Raw genomic sequence first — 20,064 nt, forward strand, 5'->3', positions numbered from 1 at the left:
AATATGTGTAAAAAGCGTGTAAAAGTATGTATTTCAAAAAGCACAAATGGCAGTGTCCCTGAGGTATGGGCAATTCCCAAAATAGCAATGAAACACTTGAATATTTCAAACATCCATCAAAAACAACTCCTCTTTTTTTCCCTCCATGAGCATGGTCTTAATATTGCAAAAGCTGCCCATGGGCAAGCAAAGTATGTCACTATCATTGCTGAAAGTTTTTATCTAGTAACTGCTGAACCTACAACCCTCATTTGCTGAAGGTTTGAGCTTAAATCTGAGTGCAAATTACTGTAATTTGAGCAATGGATTTTTCTCTATCTGCTCAGGAAAGCTCACAGAAAGAGATAAATGGCTCACTTTTTTGCTGAATAATGTGGTTCTGATTCTGGGTTCTGACATGAGAGCCAATTTGAAAGTAAAAAAAATAAACTTGTCAAAATCGGACATTACCTTATTTTGATCATTCCTATGCAGAACACAAAAAATCCTAGACCTCAATACTATTTTATATTTATACTTTTACTATTTATATTTAGGAATAAGGTATCTGTTGCTACAGCAGTGCTTTACAGAAGCAATCTGCTAAAAAAAAAAAATAGGACAAATATATTTTCTCTATAGGGGTATTGGAGGAAAATCAGCTTGAGATTTAAAATGGCATACATTTGATAAGAACACTTCTAAGTTTTTCCACACAGTAAATCACCTGTAATCTCCAGCCCCTCACTCAGTTTTCAATAACCCAGGCTGCCCTCCTCTCATTGCTTCCAATGCCAACGAAATTTTGGCCAAGGTGGAAAAACTGGGCTCTAGCAGTAAAAATCTGTATGTCTTGCACCAGCTCTACTTCTGACCCTTCTGTCTTAACATATTCACACTTTTGGTGGGAAAACATGGTTCCTGAGACAGTTTTTGTCAACATGAAAAACGAATGATTAGGCTCACAGTATGTTGCTGGATCCTGCTCTTCAGTTTTTATCTGACTACTCAGCTAATTTTTTTGTTTATATTTTATGTTATTTGTCACTGCTTTTCAGCCAAATGGGACCTCATACTGTAAACAATCCAACAAAAACCATTTGCAAAGTAAATCCAGAACATTGTTAAAATTGAGCTCTTTGTGAACTTGTGGCCCCTTTGGATGTAAGAACACAAGATTAAAAATAAGAGGTACAAAAAGCATATGTTTAGCATGGTTATATCAAGAAATCAGCATAACATGAAAATTACAAAAACAATAATAAACTTCACCAGCCAGTAATGCTACATGGAAATGTAAGAGAAAGCTCAGGCACAAAAGTAACATTCACTTAAAAAACACATTAAGGCATGGAAGAATACCATAATTAAATGGGAGCTTGAGTCTTTGCATTCGTTTTTCCTCCTTACGAAAATCCTGACAAGAAAATTTGAATGAAAAATGCCAAACAAATCCATATGAAAACAAAAGTAACATTTAAGGTTAGCATCACCCACTTAATAATGACACCCACTTATTCATGACCACTTAACAGTTGGAGCACCACACATATCCTGCAATAATTTCAATTATGCTACACAAATAATATGAAACAATGGCAGCTTATAAACACCTGCAAAGTACAGCAGACTACAACCCTTTTGAATTTTCTTAGAAAGCCAAGGAAAAAAAAACCACATTAATGAACGGTTTTCAAAAATAATGGCAATGACATCCTGCAGACAGCTGTTGCTGCTTACTCCAATAAAACCTCTGCAGCATTCTGCTTTTTTTACCAAAAGAATCCTCAAAGGATGATAACATTTTTAGATACATGTAGAATATGTATCTATATATATAAATATAAATAAAAATAAATAAATGTATAATATATACTTTTTTTTTTTTTAATAAAAAGGGAAAATGAAAGGAGGAAACACCCACCAATACAAATCAGTCCTGTAGGGTCCAACTTGCTGCCAGATGAACATTCACAGTGGAAGGACCCAAGGTTGTTCCTGCAGGCACCATTGACACATGGGCTGCTTTCACATTCATTTATATCTGTAATCCAGAAACAAAAGGCATTATTAGGACTAAAGAGTGCCTCTGGGAAGTATTCCATGGTAATTTATACTCTCTAAATGCTGTTGGGCACTGTGAGCGACCAGGACCGCCTGAAATATTTGCCCCTCCTCTCCTCCCAGCAAGTTTTGTATCAAAAGGTACAGGGACAGACAGGTAGGCTGTATTTTGAAGTACACATATTTTGGAGGTGTTAATTAAATGGCCCTTTTCTACAAGGACAACTAATTTCCAACAGCATGGGCCATGAGGTTCTCCAGCATCATTTACAACTGTCCCGTGAGAAAACAAAACTCTTTGCTCACAGAATGCAAATGCATTCCCAGCCACACCATGCAGAGAACAAACAAAGCCCTCATTGTTTCTGCCATTTATGGCCCCATGAGAAGAATTAAGAAAACCCTGTCAGAAGCAAAATATCACAATGCTGGGTGCAATTCTCTAGTTATGGAAACACCGAAGAAATAGCAGTTGTAATTGGAATACTGTAAAGGGTACTTCTCTTTAACCCCAAAATCCTGTTTATTATCCCTGTGAGGGTTTAAGCTTGTTCACATGCAAGAAGAGGACCCCTGCAGACAGCATTATTTGCTGATTTTTTTTCTTTTAAGTGGAATCAGTTTTAAGATTGAAACAATGCAAACACACATTCACTCCAAGAAGAACTGTCGATGCATATCCACCATTTTCTTCTGAACTCAACTAATCTAATTTTTTTTATATGCATCCTGAATCAAGCTATACATTCTAATCCAACCAGTTCCCTTTGGCAGGCTTGAAGTAAAAAATGTTTAGTGCTTGTTTATATTTGCTGGCAGTGCTTCAGGAATATCTTGTAATATCTATAAATTAAGCCATCTTAATTTAAATTAATTATAACCTAATGTAGAATCTAGCTAAGCACTAGAGATATTAATAGCATCAAGAGATCATTTTCAAGACAAATTGAAATGCTCTCTGTATTTTTTTTAAGTTTTCTAAGAGATACAATTTGCTATTTTTTTTATGATGCATCAAGCCTTCCTTTCAGCAGAGATGTGCATCACAGGAAGCAACAGGTATTTAAACACATATAATAATATCAATGTATTAATTAAAAAAAAAAAAAAAGAAAGCAAGAAAGAGAGAGAAGATAAAAATGCCCAAAATCAGTAAACTTTGGAAACTGTGGTATCTCTCTTCATGCCAAAAGCAAGCACTTAATTTAAAAGCCAGCTTCCACAGATCCTTTACTTAATGGACTTATCTACAAAGAGCAAATAGGACTTGGCTTTGACTGTCAACAACTTTCTGAGCAATGACAGAGCTTTATGTTTCTGAAGCCTGATTTTAAGCTATGGATTGCCCATTTTACAGATTAATCATACACAGACACAGGGATGTAAGATCTAAGAGGCTTTATCAGGTCAGGACAATGTGCCTCATTGTTAATTCTGACAGAAAAAGCTCCAAGTCCCTCTGCATCCAAGCTGGCAACCTGGAGTCCTCACCAGCAATTCTCCTCCCTGTGGATGTATTTTATACTCTATTAACTCAGTTTTTATCACCCAGGGAATGCTCCCTGTCTCTGATGCTTCCCACTCTCTGGTTTCCCCAGCCAGCAATACCTGGTGGTGGGGAGGGCTCTCTGCTGCTTTTGCAGAGAAACCAAAGTGGTCCCTAAAATCACAAATCACTCTGACACACACACAAAAAGCAATCCTAAGTATCTACTTTATGTCAAATAATCATCTGAATGGAAATGCTCTGAGACAAAGACACACTTTTGCTTCCTCTCCATCTGCCATCTTGCTTTCAGAAGTTTGTCTAGCTTTAAAAAAAAAAAGTGAGAAAAAATTGAAAAGACAGGACAAACTAACAAAACTGAAGTGATGTATTCCCCGTCCAAACAATCACAAGTGTTCCTCCCTTCTTTAAATAAGTTGCAATGTGAGAGAAATTTCCATGAGGGACCAGGCATCATCTGTGAAGGTACTTAAAGCTGAAAATGGGTGATTTTCATGTGAAGTGTCACACTGTTTTAACAGCTGTCAGCTGACCTCACACAGAGGTTTGCACAGGCACAACCAATGTGCGAGACAAAGTGAAAAGCAGACAGGTGTCACTGTCCAAATCATCACTTCAAGAAGATACATGAAAGTTAAACAGCTTCACATTTATGGAAGTAACATGAGGTTGTCATGCCTATCTTTGATTTTCCCTTTGGCATTTAGCAAGGCAGGATTACAATCAATTTTCTTCTAAGAAAAGACATCTTTTTGTTTCAAATATTCAGAGTTTAAATGAAAATCTGACAAAAATAATTGAGGGCCACACCTGGAAGCCAATGTCCCTGAAACTACAACCAAAGAAGGGAGTAAGTGGAGACAGAGAGGCAAAACCTTTCAACACCTTTTGAAAAGCAGAGTCAGCTCTCTTGGCTTCATGGGCCATGCTCCAGGCCTTTCTGCATTTCATATACTTTAGCACTATGCTAAGTAAGAAGGAAAAAAAGAAACAAAACCCCAAGCCAAATAAATTTGGATAGCAATAGTCTGATAATAGTGCATTGACTACATCCCAAAATCGCCATCCAGGAAAAAAAAAATAAAATTAAATGATATTAAGTGCATGTCAGCATTAGTGCACTGCTGAATCAAATGAAAAAGTATCACATGCACAATGTAAACAAGCTCCAAAAATTGTTTCCCTACAGCTTCTCATAATAATACTAAATGGTAATTTTTAAAAGAGTAACCCACAAACCAAATAGATTTTAACACTATTCTATATAGTAAAATAAAACCTGCTATGTATGAAGATATTTATTGAGGTGTGTTTTAAATTTTTTTTTCTCTTAAGTGAAGTGAGTGTACATTGTAAACGTCAGAGAAAGAAAAATTGAAACAGTCCACTGTACATTCCTGGAAATGAACTTCAAAGCACATCTGGTTTACATTTAACTAGTTATGTCACTGGAAACACAAACTAAACCATGGAGATTGTCATAAAAATCTCAACTTTCACAGACTCTGGTGCCTCAAACAAGTCTCCTACTCCTCACAACAAACTGACAAAAAATTTCAATTGAACTACAAACAAAACAAGAATTTTGTTGTTTCTTCAGAGTTGCTGATGAGAGTCATATTAAAAATTTCTTGGTGACTAATAAGCATCAGAGCATTTTCAGTGCTCAACACAGAGCTCCTGACTACAGCAGGTTTTTACAACCAGTGAACTTACAACTCCAAAACGAATTATGAGAAACAGGATTTGGGCAGAAAGAGAGTAATTTCTTTCTCTGCTGCCAACCCAGCATTGCTACTGCCTAGCCAATGTGAGTAAAACCACAACATTTAATAGTTTTACAGGCACTTTTACACAAAACCCCTCCTGACCAGCTTTTTTTACCGCACTGGCTAAATTTAGATGTCAATTTAAGGACAAAGACTCAAGATTATTAACAATAATAGTGTTATTACCATTAAGAAATAAATCCAAGTTTACTGTTTGAAAATGCAGATACATTTTATTTCAACAGAACTGGCTGGGTTGTCTGCATTCTGGCTTCTCACCCATCCAGCTTTAGGTCAGTGTTTTATTCTCTGATGTTCTTGGTAGTGAGCACCTCCCCTGACCACACTGCATCAGTTTCTCTGTCTGGAAGATTCCTCAAGAAACATGTGCATTAAGGGCACACAGTAAACTGTTTCCACAGACAGAAATCTTGCAGTGCACAGACACAGACCCTGGAGGATAAATTCCTGAGCACAGGTAGGCACTGAGACAGCTTGGCACAGAAAGCTCTGTAAATCCACGAGGGTTGGCACAAGAAAAGCCCCACTCTGAACAAGTGGTACCAATTTGTAACATTCAAAAAGAGCAAGAACTGACCTCCAAAGGGGTCCTCTGAAACCCACATGTATTAAAATATAAAGCATAGATTTTGCATAGAAGGAGTGAAGATGTTTTGTGTGGAACATGTGAATGATTTTATACTGCCAGAATTTAAAACATTTCTACTTTCCTTTCTATGTGTTTGCTTAGCTGTATGGCAGTAAATTCTACATGATCAATAATAATAAGGAGCTGAGGACAGTAATATCTTCCACCACTTCAGAAAAATCTGGATGATTACACTGGTCCACATAACAAGTGTTTTGCAACGAAGAACTACAGCTTCCCCATCACTCAAAGAAATGCAAAACCATTTACTATAAAAACTTCCTAATGATTACAAATACTGAGATTTACTGTGGAACTAAACAAAAAATAAAGGAGAAGACCAGTAAAACTGTACATCTCCTAATATTGATTAAGAGTTGGCACATAAGCTAATGCTTCCAATTTTACTTTTTTTGGTACAGTTTTCCGTGTGTTTTTTTTTTTAAATAACTAAAATTGCTCATTAGTTTCTGCTATATGACATTTTTGCTGCTTTAACATCTGTAGTAACGTATTAACTAACACTGAAGTACTAACTAACGTAAATAGTAATATTACTATTTAGAAAGATTATTTATAAATATTACTATTTATAAATATTACTATTTATGAAGAAAGCAATTTGGATTGTACTGAAAAAAGGAAGGAGGTAAATTGTACTGAAGGACAATTTTAGTATTACTGGGCAGTAACACCCAGGGTCTGGAATGCATCACAGATAATAGGATTTGATCTAGAATTAACTATCACCCCAGAGTGAAGGGAGAGAAGAAGGGAGAAAAGGAAAAGGAGACTCTGTGATCAAGACAGATGCATTTCCCTAAATGGCAGATGTGGTGTTCCTACTATGTGATCAAAGGCAACCACGTATTGTAGGCTAAAAATGTTGTAGCTAAGCAAAGGAAAACATTATCACATCAAATTAAATTATTACTTTGAAAGAAATTCAACAGCAACACTCAACACAGTAAAAAGCAGGGAAATAAAAAGAGAAATGTGGAGATTTATTCAACATCACAGCTCTCCCTTTTCCTCTGGTGTCTGCCATCGCTCCCACGACGGTTTCGCTTTGACGTGGCAGAGCGAGCAACAGATCTGACAGGACATGCAGGTTGCTCACCTTCACAGGTGTCTGTCTCCGAGCTGAACAGGTAACCCCGGGGGCAGGAGCAGCTGTAGCTGCCCGGGGTGTTGCGGCAGAGCCCGTTGTCACACAGCAGCCCGTTCACAGAGCACTCGTCAATGTCTGCGGGGACAGGAGACAGACCATGACACCAAAAATGACAGCTCTGGCTTGTAAAGCTCTGGCTCACTTCCAGGTTTTTACTGCAAAGATTTCTGTTCTGCCTTTAAAGTTTTGGTTTTTTGGTTTTTTTTTTCACTAGCAAGCACAAAAATTAGTTCACGGTTAGTCTCAAAAGAATAATTATGTTTTCCTACAATGACCCTGACCTTGGCCAAATGACAATGATCTTTGTCATTTCTATGACTACACCATATAAACTAATGGAGGTCTATTTGCTCTGAAAACAGTATTTTAATTATTTCTTTTATTTAAACACAGGAACAGCAGTGTGTTAATTACTGTTCTAACTCTCTTTTATGGGCTAAAATTGTTTTTTGTTATCCATGAAGTAGATTAAAATCTATCCTGTACGGTTGATGCATGGCAGCCATCTCCAGAGCACACATACACCTCCCTTCCAGAGGAACACTGAATTTAAAAAAAAAACATGATTGAGACCAGGATATCAAGCATATTGACTAGGTACAGTAACATAATTCCTTGAACTCCCTTTAAACTAAGTGAAAGTAATTCTAATTAAAAATAACATGTCTTCCTCATTGCCCTACTATTTATTCTATGAAAGATGAAAATTATAATTTTAAGCCCTTTCCTTTAACCCTCACCACATGTTAAAATAACCTATGTGTATAAAAGAATATTGATAAAATAAGCCAGGATAAACATGACATTTCATCCTGTTTCAGGTTGTCTCCTCTTTATTGACTGCTTGATTTCCCAAACCTAATATTGCAACTGAAATCTTAAGTCAAACAGATTTTTAGAGAGTTTTTAAGTTTAAAAATATAGAAAAAAAGTGAGAATGCAATATAACTACAATCTGGTGAATTCTGGTTACCCCAACTTCTTCAGATTTTCCAAGCTGTGCTTATTCCCGTAGGATTCAGACAACAAAGCCTAAATTTCCCCAGGTGATGAATCCAAGATTTATGTCTGGCAGCCATAAATTTAAAAAAAAGCTCTTCTTTCCTAACCTGTCCCTAATCTAACTTCATCTGATTTCAACCAAGGAAAGGAGGATAAATTTGCAAACTGACATTTTCAAGAGCAATTCTGAGCCTGTTGTCATAAAATCCTTTGGCCCCAGCTATGTAGTGTGATGAATGCATTATTTCATTAGAATCTCACAGAATAACTTCAGATTTGGACTGTAATCTGTTGGGATAAGCTCTGTAAAATACTGAACAATGCAGTTTATGCTTTAAACCCACTCAGACCTGACAAAAATTCTGTCTGCATTCTGACTGATGACCATTTCTATTTCCTGGCATCTCATAAACTGTGCCATTAATTATAATCTTTCAACCTTTTATCTGAGTGTTCACACTTAAATTCTTTTATGGAAAAATTCTATCCAGGAATAAACACATCCTCAGATTCAGTCAGCTTTATCTTTATTTAAGTAAATACATAGATTATACTAGCACTTACCCAATCCCAAGAGTAACTAGCTAAATAAAACCCCTTCCAATAAAATCCACTTGGAGAATGAAGCATTTTAAAATACATGAAGCATTTTAAAAAGAAAAACACCAATACTTTTCTGCAGCAGTGCTTTTCCTTCCAGAAGGTCATATTTAGGGCTTTAGGAAGTAGCTAGAGGTAAAGTTCCTTTATTCAAGCAGATGAAAGAAGACACTTTCTTTACTTTGTGCTTCCTTTGCATCACCAGGTAGGAATGTTTGATATGAAAACTGTACTGCAGCTATAGACCAGGTTTTCCCCAGCAAAACTGGTGGAGTTTTGCCAGTGGACAGGTCAGTAAATATTTAAGTGCAGAGAGCAATAATTTACCAAAATAAACACAGTATTTAAGGACAATACTTTGGACATCCTAATGGTTCCTGAGAGATTTCTTTTAGCTTTAAATTTAAACAAACTTTGCCTTTCTACTTAAAATTACAAGGCTATAAGCAACATGATTCTACAATGCACTTGTGGTGTGACACACTTTTTCTGGATGTAAGAATTCCCAAAAGAAAACAAAAACCCACTGGATTTCATGAATAATAAAATTAATTAGATGGAGAGTGAAACCTGCAATGTTACCTCCTGCTTACACAACCCAAACAGCAACACAATAAAATATACAGTATACAAAAATGTACAGTATGCAAAATGTACAGTAAGAGTAACAATTATGCAGAGATTGAGAAAAGCGTCATTCCAAATTTTTTTGCATTTTGATTGCAGCTTGAAGAAGCAGATGTCTTGCGACCTAAATCCTGTCAGGTCAAACCAGCATCAACACAATGATAAATAATTCATCCACAATAAAAAAAAAAAAAAAAAAAAACCAAAAAAACAACCAGAACTTACCCACACAATTGGTTCCAGCAGGATCAGGCTGGTAGCCACTGTTGCAGTTACAGCGATAGCTGCCACGCAGGTTTTCACAAATCCCATTGGAGCAAATATCAGGATCCAAAGCACACTCGTTAATATCTGCATCAGCACAGCAACAGAAGACAGTCAGGCACTGCCAGGTGTGACAAACCTGCTCCTGTGAGAGGTGTGGGCAACACCTGACTCACTGCATGCTGGGGCCCTCAGTCAGAGCCAAGGCACAGATGCAGCCCAAAGGCTGAAAGAGGTGATTTTTCTCCTTTATTTGACACTAGAGGGACAAACCTGGAATACTGCGTCCAGTTTTGGGCCACTTCACATGGGCCCACTCCTCAAGCCTCCTATGCACTTGTAGAAGCCTGTCATACCCCTGGCACTCCTTGCTCAACTCAGCCCCAGAGTGCCCTAGCTTTCCCAATCCCATGCCTACACATCTGGGCAGCTTTCCTCTGATCCTCACAGCATTCTTCCCTGGCTCCACTGACACTGCATTTCCTTCTCACACTTCAGCTTGATCCTTACTCAGCCATGCTGCTCTTTCCCCTCCTTGCCTGACTTCTTACACATGTGAACAGAGAGCTCTTGTGATCTCAGGAAAACATCCTCAAAGCTCTGTTCTGCTCCTCCTCCTGAGGGCAGTTTCCAAGGGAATCCCATTCACTGATGCCTTAAGCAACTGCAAGTTCATGCTCATGAAATTCAGGGTGCTTTCTTTACTCTCCATCTGGCCCACACCCCTCAATTCAGCAGGAGTTCCAACAGGGCATGACCAATGCAGTCCAGGCTGCCATCAGTATGGACATCACTAATTAGTTCATTGGTTCATCACTAATTAGTTCATCTGTGCTGGTAATCAATAGGTCCAGTAATGCCTCAGCTCTGTTTAAACTATCACCTGGATTAAGAAATTTTCCCCTCAGAGGGCTCCAAGTATCTCCTGAACTACACACAGCTCATGTCAGTGTGGCTAAATTCCCTCAGCAGAATCAGTGCCTGAGGTGCAAGAAGAGGCTGAAGGGGCTGGATTTGTTCAGCTGAAAAGAGGGAATATCAGAAGGACCCCTAACAGCACTACCCTGATTTTAACAGATGATTACAAACAAGATGGAGGCACCTCTTTGAGGTGCACAACGACATGGCAAGAGACAACACTTGCAAGATACAACGGTGGAAATTTAAATTAAACACCAGGAAAACAATTCTTCACCATGAGTGTGGCTGAGCAGTGGAGGAAGCTGCCCAAAGAGGCTATAGGAACTCTGTCCTTGGAGATTTTCCAAATTCCCCCAGGCAAGGCTTTGAGAAATGGTTTAACTTTGAAAATACCCTTGCTCTGAGCAGAAGGTTAGGTTGGATCATCTCCAGATATCCTTTCCAACCTAAACTGACAGGGAATTACCTGTTGTTAACAAAAAGCTTGATGCAAAATACCCAGCCTGTGGACCCAGTGCCTGTAGTTTAAGGATCTAGGTAAGAAGTTATAAATTACTAGTTGACACATAAATTTTCCTAATACATAAGTAAAACAGAGGTCAAAACTACAGCATATTCAGTCCTGTAAGTACTTGCTGGAAATTTAAATTTTTTCTCAGACAGACAGGACAGGATGATGGATGAGTTATATACCCTGAATTTACAGTTCTATATAAAGTTTCTGCTGTAGTTGGAAAACTCCAAAATATTCATATGAACTGTAAGAAGAGGAACAGACTAATTTTAATGCTTCTTGCCTCCGAGGAAAAGAGGGTTTTTCAATATTTTCCTTCTTCTCATATGGTAAGCCCATTACTTTAAATAGTTCCTTTCCCAAACCCTGGAAAGAAAGGGTGCTGGCCTAGCTGTGACTTCATGAAAGGCTTGTTTTATATTTGTAGAGCTCAGCTTTTTGCAAAGAACATTTCCTATTTAATCACAGTGCAGTTTAGATACTGATTTAATACATTTAATCACATATGCATTTGGAAAAAAACCATGCTACCCCTGGATAAAACTCAATGCTATGGGATGCCTGAAAAACTTTGTAAGAAAATACGATTTGGCGCGCCACTTCAGATTTGTATTTTCTTTAGAGCAAAGTGTATTCTGTAGCTCACTAAACACGTCTGGATCTTGGGGACAAGCCACACAAGGAGTGACAGGAGCAGAAGCATGAAAATTGGCTGCAATGCTGCTGTACAAGAGGCACAGAGAACCCTGTGTTTGCTCTAGAAACCTGAACAAAAGAGGACTTCAGTTGAGACATGAATGATCTTTGTCATGCACTTGGTGGACAGCACAGTTGTTTCAATGTTTTAGTGAGAAACTGCATTTTCCATGTGTCCAAAAGGACACATGAACCACTCCACCAGGCTGCATGCAAATTCTTATGGTAGGAGGCTGCTTGTTGTAAGTATTACTGAATACTGACATTATTTCTCTGAGATTTAGAGATTCTTCACTGGACCCTATATAATTCACTGGAAAGCAAACTGAGAGAATTCATAAATTCCATGAATTTCACATCATTCATACAAGTTTACAGCATGTTAAACAATGAAGAAAAAAATACACAGATACTTACAAGTACTGAACAAAACCAGAATTTATTTTATTTAAGTCCTATTTTTAAAAGTTATTTAGGCTATTGCTAAATGTAATGATGGAAGCTCTTATTCTGTTTCTGCTGCATAGAACAGGAGCTTTAATGCTGACAAGGATAATTATTAACACATCAGACAAATACCTAGCAATAAATTTTATGTTCCTGTATCCTCCTATTCCTTCTTCAACCCATTTTACTTATCTGGCAGCTGCAGCGTGCTTTGCCCCTACTTCAGACCTGGCTCAGCCATTGTTTTTTAAAATCCCTGTCTCTGTGGCACTAGGAAAAGGATGTGGAGCTTTACAGTTCCCAATACTAAATGCAAGTGGTCACTTTCAGGACTTTTTTTTCATAAGGATATGGTTTTTTCAGTTAAACTCCCTTCCAGTTTTTAACTCTACAGAGATACAGTCTGTCCATGGAAACAATCCATGAGCGAACATTGGATCTGGAGTGAAAAACTGCTCTATTACTATCCCAGCTGACTGAAAATCAACTGCAAATGCAAGTGACTCCTGGCAAATGAGAGAGAACTGTTTTATGCCTAATCTGAAAAAATATCTAGTCTGAAAACAAAATCATAGGTCAGAACTCTGAAACAGATTACTTATTTTTATTGAGAGGGTCAGGCAAAATCCACTGTTCTAGAGAGTTAATTCCACCCTTTCCTCTAGACAACATTCAAATATTGTAGTCTGAGAATTAAAATACTAAAATTAACATATTAATCTTGAAGTTAAAACTCCACTGTAGTATGTTATCAAAAAAAAAAAAAACCAGTTCTGAGGGTTTTTTTAAAAAACTTTGAATCATTGTCCTGGGGTGACTTTATGATGCTGACAATTGTTAAATTGTTAATCAGCTGTTAAAATTTCAATGTAACAGCATTTCAATGTTTTCAACAAAATGTTGTTAAATAAACAATTTCATCCACTTTTCTTGAAAGAAATTTACCTCCTGAACTTCTTGGGGGAGGGGCCGCTTAAATTTGCCTTCTAGAAAAAAACCACTTCAGAAATTTCCTCCCAAAATTTGCCCTAAACCAGGACAATCATATATATTAGAGAAAATATGCAACATACCTCTTCCATCAACAGTAATGCCTATTCCACTGCTACACAGGCCATGGAACTCAGCTGCTCAGTTGAGGTGGAGATGTTGGGGAAAAGAAAATGTTATTTCCAGTATTTCACCTTCTTTCATTCTAAAATAAACCCACATAATTTTTTTTTTCCCCAAGTAATTTTTCCACAATGTAACTCACAAAATGCCAATGTTCACATGAAATAACCATTTATAGATAATTTAGTTAAATCTATGTAAGGTAGCACTCCATCCTGAACTTTCATATATATATACAAAACCAGACTTAGATGACCAGAGTTAAAAACTCAGGTGATTTCTTTACAGTCTTGACATGACTGTCCTCTCAAGTTACTGCTTTTAATCACACTGTCACTTTTACTTGTTTTTTTTTTCTAAATAGTTTTCTGCTATACTATTAATACTAAATGTACTAAATGGAAATTCTGTCCAAGATGCATCACCTCAGCTCTGTAGTCAGGAGATTTTTTTTTTTTAATATTTTTTTTAATCAATTCCCAGGTTTACTTAAAGAATTGATTCTTATAAAATGAAATACATATTTCTAGAAATAATATGGGCTGCTCTTTTAAGCTGGATTGACTGGAGCAGGAATTTTACAGATTCATTGGAGAATTCTGCTTATTCTCTTGCAAGAATTAATACTTATAGCAAACACTTAATTCAGGAACCCAAATTCACCCTGTTCCCTTTTCTTTAGGCCATGAAATAAATCAACAATATGATTTCAACAAGATTTTTGTTTAAAGTCTGTATGTTCACTGTACCCCTTGAAGAAACAAGAAAATTTTACCAGAGTTTTTAGCAGGGCAGGGATGGCACGGCTCCCCAAAGCCATAGTCAGGGTTGGCACAGCAGCATTCAGACTTTGTCACAGCACCAGGGAAGGGACGGACACACAGCCCTTTCCTGATGCCCCCATAGCATGTGCTACGCATGTGAGTATCTAAAGAAAAGCACAGAGGAAGACGTAATTATTTCCTTAGGCTGAAAATTAAATGTATGCATACTATCCCAAAAGCTAAAGCCTCTTATTTTTGGTTAACAAAAAGGTCACACTGGCTACATCTGCACTGCCTTAATAATCTTGATGAGACCAAGGCCAATTCTCAGCGTGGTTGCCTCCTGGAGCTTTCCCCAAAGCACTTTCAAACCACCTAAACCAGGATATTGTGACTAAATTCAAAGGCATTCCAAAGGAGCCAGCAAAGGCGACCCACACCCCAAAGCAGCTCTGTAAATCCATCAACAAATATGCCAGTAAGAAACACAGAACAGCCTGGATCAGCATGTGGTGGCTGATTCTTCCCTTTGGGAAGTACCACAGGCATCTCTGACTTCCACAATGGGTCCTCAGGTAGGATAACCCACCAGCAGGACAGGGCTGGTAATACGGGATATTATATATATATATATATATCCCAATATAATATCCCACATTACCCATAATATCCCAAAATAATATAAATATATATATTGGGATATATATTATATTATAATATGGAATATTGTACCAGCTACTGGAAGGAGGAGCATGGTCTCCAGCTGTATTTACAAAATCATGAACAGAAGTGCAATTTCAGCAGATTGTTCAGACCAGCATTTACGTGACATGACCATCTTAATAGGTTTATACATAAACAGGCACCAGTGCTGGTTTAGCACAACCAGAGAGGCCCCAAAATCCAGCTGGGAAAAGCAATCTAGCAAATTTTACACACAGCTAGGCAGTGAGGGAAGCAGTGATACTGTCCAGACTATAAGAAACTTCGGGGGATTTGTGATTAAAAACACACTCTGGAAGTTAAACTGCCATCCTTGGGGAGAGGCCTGGAAATGGTGGGCTGGATGAACCACCACTTGTCACACAAACAAAACACAGAACACCTGAAAGGTTCTTCAACCCCAAAAACCAGGCCAAAAATTAGACAGCAGAGAAATTACACAGGCCAACCACACATGTGTAAAACTCACCATGTACACACTGCCAATCTTACAGGTGATTTAATCACATAAATCAATTTGACAGCCTTGACCAGTAAGATGCAAGAAATGTCTTACAAGACATACCTCAATACTTACCTTTACAGGAATATTAATCTCCCATACTTATCCAAGAACTATGAGAATGTCTCTGAGACTGCTTTTTATACATTTGTTTGGGGTTTTGTTGTATTTTTCTGGTTTTTCTTTAAGCTTCAATGCTTTTCCCCATGTTTGCTTACAGGATAGTATTAGAGATCTCTGAACAAGCATGAGATTGGACAGTCCTTCTAAAAATGTGTAGCTGAGAACTGCAGGATGCAGATAAACAGCCTTTACTTTTGACCCCTAAAATTCTACAGGAGCTGCAGAAATGCTCTTTGTTTCAGGTACATTTATGGACTAGAACAGAACACAGCTTTAATTTATGCTCCTTGACAGTCCCCCAGTTAAACCACCATGCACTGTGGCCTGGACACGAGCCTGAGTGGACTCAGAAACTGAAACGAGTTTGAGGGAATCCAGACAGCTCCTTGCTTGAAGTATGACCCCAAAACAACAAAGGAAAGTTGCATGAGAAGCTTTACAGTGAATGTTGAATATCCAGGGCCAATCCAAATAAGAACTGGCAATTCCTTATGTGCTCTGTCGGCCCTTTGAGTGTTGTAAGCTGGCTCCTGTGTAACAGTACTGCCTGCACATAAATGTTTTCTCTTGCCTTTGCTGTCCCATGGAACAGATAGTTCTGGAGCACAGCTACATATGTCCTAGATTTTAGAGGTTTTTTTCTTTGCCAAGAATCTAGGTGAAGCCAGTACAATTCGCTTGCACTTGACATCAGGAAAAGATTATGATGCTTGAAAATAGCCGAGCACTTTTGCACAAGAAATCTCTGTTCACTTACTTTGCAAAATAATTAGAGGCATCACATCCTTTCCCTCCATCTCAGACAAGTCCAGTTGCTACCCTGACAAGTTCTGCCATGAACAAAGGGGGCAATAATCAATCACTGCCCTATCACAGAAGGGGAGGTTTCTCCCTAGTTATATGTCTGTGAGGAAATGGAGAAGCAAGTCAAGGGAAGGAAACGGAGACTGCAGAGGGACAGAAGGGACCAAGGGAGACTGCAGAGGGACAGAATACTGGGAGAGTGTGAAAAAAATACTCTGGAGGAAAGTCTTCAAAGATGTGGGAGTGTGGGAAGTAGCTGAAGGAAGCTACAGATGTACGGAGCAACTGCTCCGCACAAGAGAGCAAGTGCTCTCAGTGCACATCAGTGCTTTTAGAGAAGTGACATGGAGAACCTGGGGACAATCTCATGCCCAGTGACAGGAAAACAGTCTGATCTACACAGTCAGTGATTGTGTAGCCTGTGAAGGATGAAGAACCAAGCTGACTCTCCCACAGCAGCTGTGTGACAGGGAGAATGTCCCCCTTGGGCTGTGCTACGAGCAAGAATGAGAAGGACGGGCTCTTTGTGGATGATTCAATTGCTGCAGGCACCTCACAAAGCTCAGGTTCTCTATTCCACAACAGTTCTGAGTCTGCATTTACTGATGAACCTGTGCTGCTCCCCATGTTTAGTTTGATCAGCCTTTGGCTACTCATTCCAGAGCACCAAGAATTTATTTTTTGCCCTGGATCAGAGAGGAGCATTGCTGCTGCTGTACCCATGTACCCCTTTATGGGACTCTCCACTCTGTCCCAAGGCATGGCACTTCTACACTCTTAAATTTGGCAGTGTAGCACTTCAATACCACAAAAATGATCATCACCACATTTCTGGTCAATATCAGGTGGAAAAGTGTCTGACCCACACTCAGGGAAAGTCATTGCACCCATCCAGGAGCCTTAGAAGGTCAAATCAGGCTTATGACAAACACTTATCCATTTGGCTCTACAAAATTACCAGGGTAAAATAAAGTTTATTTAGTCTGTCCTGGATGGCTCTGGCTCTGGGCAGAGGTAATTAGAAGTGTCTCAGCAGAGAACAAGCAATACTGTGTGAAGCTGGAGCCACAGCTCAGCACAAGTTCTGAGGTGATACATGCTCACACACAGAGCCAGCTGAGGTGTCCAAGCATGGAGCTGCAGCTGGAAGTACAGCCAAACCTAAAAAGCCTGCAAATATTCAAATATTGGAAGTTTGGCTCCAGGTATTTATCTAGCTGTTCCACGACTCTGTAACTGCTCCTTTTCCAAGCATTTGCTCCCCTTTGCTGTACCTTTTTCAAGCTGTATAACATTTTGTGATTGACTCAGCCATACTTATAAATACTAAGTACAAGTATATAATACCAGCATTTCCTCTCTATGTGTACTCCCACCAGGATCAAGGTCATTATTCAGAAGTAAAACAGGGCTCAGAGAAAGAGGGGGCAGCCAGACTGTGGGCTCTCAGATTTTATATTCCTTGCTGGTTACCAAGCAGACTTGTGGGAATGCTCTTACAAGACGTCCAATTTAAGTTATTAATTTTCAAACTACCAGTGATCATCTAGCAGCCAGAATGTCTGAAAAGTACTATTTAGGTCATGCAATATATGGAATTGAATAGCCAGACACAGAATTCCTGTAGTTAACACAGCATGTGGATTACATATAAACACACATACACAATTCTGAACAGTGGACTGGCTTGGAAATTCTGCTCTCAAGTCATGTGTGAGGATATTTTGTTATGCAGTATTTGAAATTTGCTATGCTACTTTATGGCTGGAATAATTACATCATCTTTTTTTTTAATGAATTTTCCAACTAGATCATTATTCTGCTTTAAGATTTTTTGTCCTATGAAGGGAGCTTCCTGTTGAAAATGTAATCATTTATGGTAAGCCTTAAAGCTGTGCAACACGTAACTTCTAAATAAATGGTGTTCACAGATGATGGCCAACCTGTCAAGCCTTCTGCTGCTAGTACTGTGGCAACACATTAGGTAAATGAAAGCACAGAAAACTGAGTACTGTATTGATTCTTTGCAGCTGTATCACTGACAGGCGTAAGGATGAGGCCAACTTGGAACACAAAAAAGGTACTGAACAGCCTGTACTCAAATCTGGTTTTGTTGGTGTGCCACTGAGCAGTGAAATTCCAATATTTAAAACAGTACACCAGGCCTCTTCTCATTGTTTTACTTCTCAATGCTTTTCTCCAAACTTTTAATAAACCAGAAGAAAACAACTCGGCTACCACACAGGAGGGAACACAACTTGCTTTTGTTGGTTCAATCTTCAGTACAGTTTTGCCTACTAGAACATTTAATTTACTTAAAACAACAAAATCTGTGCTCCAACTGAGAGACTGAGAATGTGTTTTAGCTTTTTTTGAGCCTATGTTTTTAAGACAGCCTCAGTTTTTATCATGCATTTTTAAAGCTGAAGTGGTAACATAAGGGGCTAGATTGTGCTGGCACTTGGTAGAAACACTTGTCCTAGATTTTGTTTTGAAGACTTTTGAACTTTAGCACCATCTGAAATGTTATTTGAAATGAGCTGGTAACAGCAACGTGAGGATTTAGTATGGCCCATCTCTTTGGCGTGAGAACCTCCAAAGCATTGTGATGCTGTTTTTCCTTTATCTGGAAAAATGCTGATAAGACAAAGGCAGATGCAACATCCATGAGTCCATCAGCAACAACAGCCATTAATTGTTAATTACCAATTAATAAATATGATTCTTGTAGAGTCTCTGTTCACTAACATGCCTGATGACAGACATATGCAGGAGCTGGGGAAGGAGAAATTTCAGGGATATAAAATTGTCTTTTCTGAGGGAAAAGACTGTGGATTAAATTAAGGAACTTCGCAAAGTACACACAGTGTCATAACTCTCAGAAATCCCTGTCAAATATTTATTCCTCTCCTCCCTCCCCATCAGCAATCAGCAGAGAACAAGGAATTGAATACTTCTTGCCCTCTACACTTTTTTAATTCATCAGCTTGAAAATTATCCACTTTTTGTCCCACGAGCTCCCTGAAGATATGCTAGAGCTCCTAGCAGAGCTTAGTGAAGAATCTCTTAAATTCCAACCAGTACCAATTGAGAGGATAAGAGGCTGATTACATGGCAAAATACTACTTTTCATCAGACTAGAAAGGGTATGTCTCAAAACCAAAAGAAGATGCCAGGCAGAGCAGGCACTTTAAGCTTACTTTTATATGAGTAACAGGTAAACAAGAGGTACTGCCTCATTGGAGAGAGAAAATTAATTTCTTGTCTTTTAACAATAGGATTATGGGGTTGCATCTTGTTTGTGGTTTGATATCAACATTATTTAGAAGGAAATAATTTGATGCATTCGATAATTAATTAACCTGATAATTCCACTTGTTTTTCAATGAAGAGAAAAGAATAAATCTGACTTACCTACACACACACGACCATCAACTCCAACAACCAAGCCAGGAGGACAATCACACCGAAATGAGCCTTCAGTATTTATACAATGGCCATTCATGCAAATTCCTGATGTCTGGCATTCATCAATATCTAAGAGGAGGCAAGACACTTCAGCAATCAATCTGTTTTTAAGCAAGGTTACAGGTAATAGTTTCAGAACATTATCAAATTACTTTATGATAACAGATAACAATATCTTTGTTTTATTTCTAATAAAAATTTAATCTTGGAATAATCAAAATTCCAGCTGCACAAACAAAACATCCCCAAAACATGCAGAAGAACTTCAGGATTAGAAGTACTTCATATTCCACATTAAGCAAAATCAATGACAAATCTTCCCCTTTGTCCAGCTCGTATTTCAATTTTTCTTTAAAG

The 20,064-nt window shown here is 38.3% G+C and overlaps 1 protein-coding gene across 1 annotated transcript in view; it reads right to left on the bottom strand.

Moving 5' to 3' along the window:
• The window catches only part of FBN2 (fibrillin 2), a 123,633-nt gene that overhangs the window by 57,518 nt on the left and 46,051 nt on the right, over positions 1-20,064 (bottom strand). The window contains exons 15-20 of the mRNA XM_071455103.1: positions 19,654-19,776; positions 14,099-14,251; positions 13,284-13,337; positions 9,594-9,719; positions 7,089-7,214; positions 1,904-2,023 (exon numbers count right to left, since the gene is read on the bottom strand). Of these exons, the coding sequence (XP_071311204.1) occupies positions 1,904-2,023; positions 7,089-7,214; positions 9,594-9,719; positions 13,284-13,337; positions 14,099-14,251; positions 19,654-19,776 (702 nt within the window). The remainder of the gene's footprint in view (positions 1-1,903; positions 2,024-7,088; positions 7,215-9,593; positions 9,720-13,283; positions 13,338-14,098; positions 14,252-19,653; positions 19,777-20,064) is intronic.

Source organism: Agelaius tricolor, unplaced genomic scaffold, assembly GCF_023055355.1.
Source record: "Agelaius tricolor isolate 1412-34295 unplaced genomic scaffold, bAgeTri1.0.p SCAF_44, whole genome shotgun sequence".
NCBI classification, from domain to species: Eukaryota; Metazoa; Chordata; class Aves; order Passeriformes; family Icteridae; genus Agelaius; species Agelaius tricolor.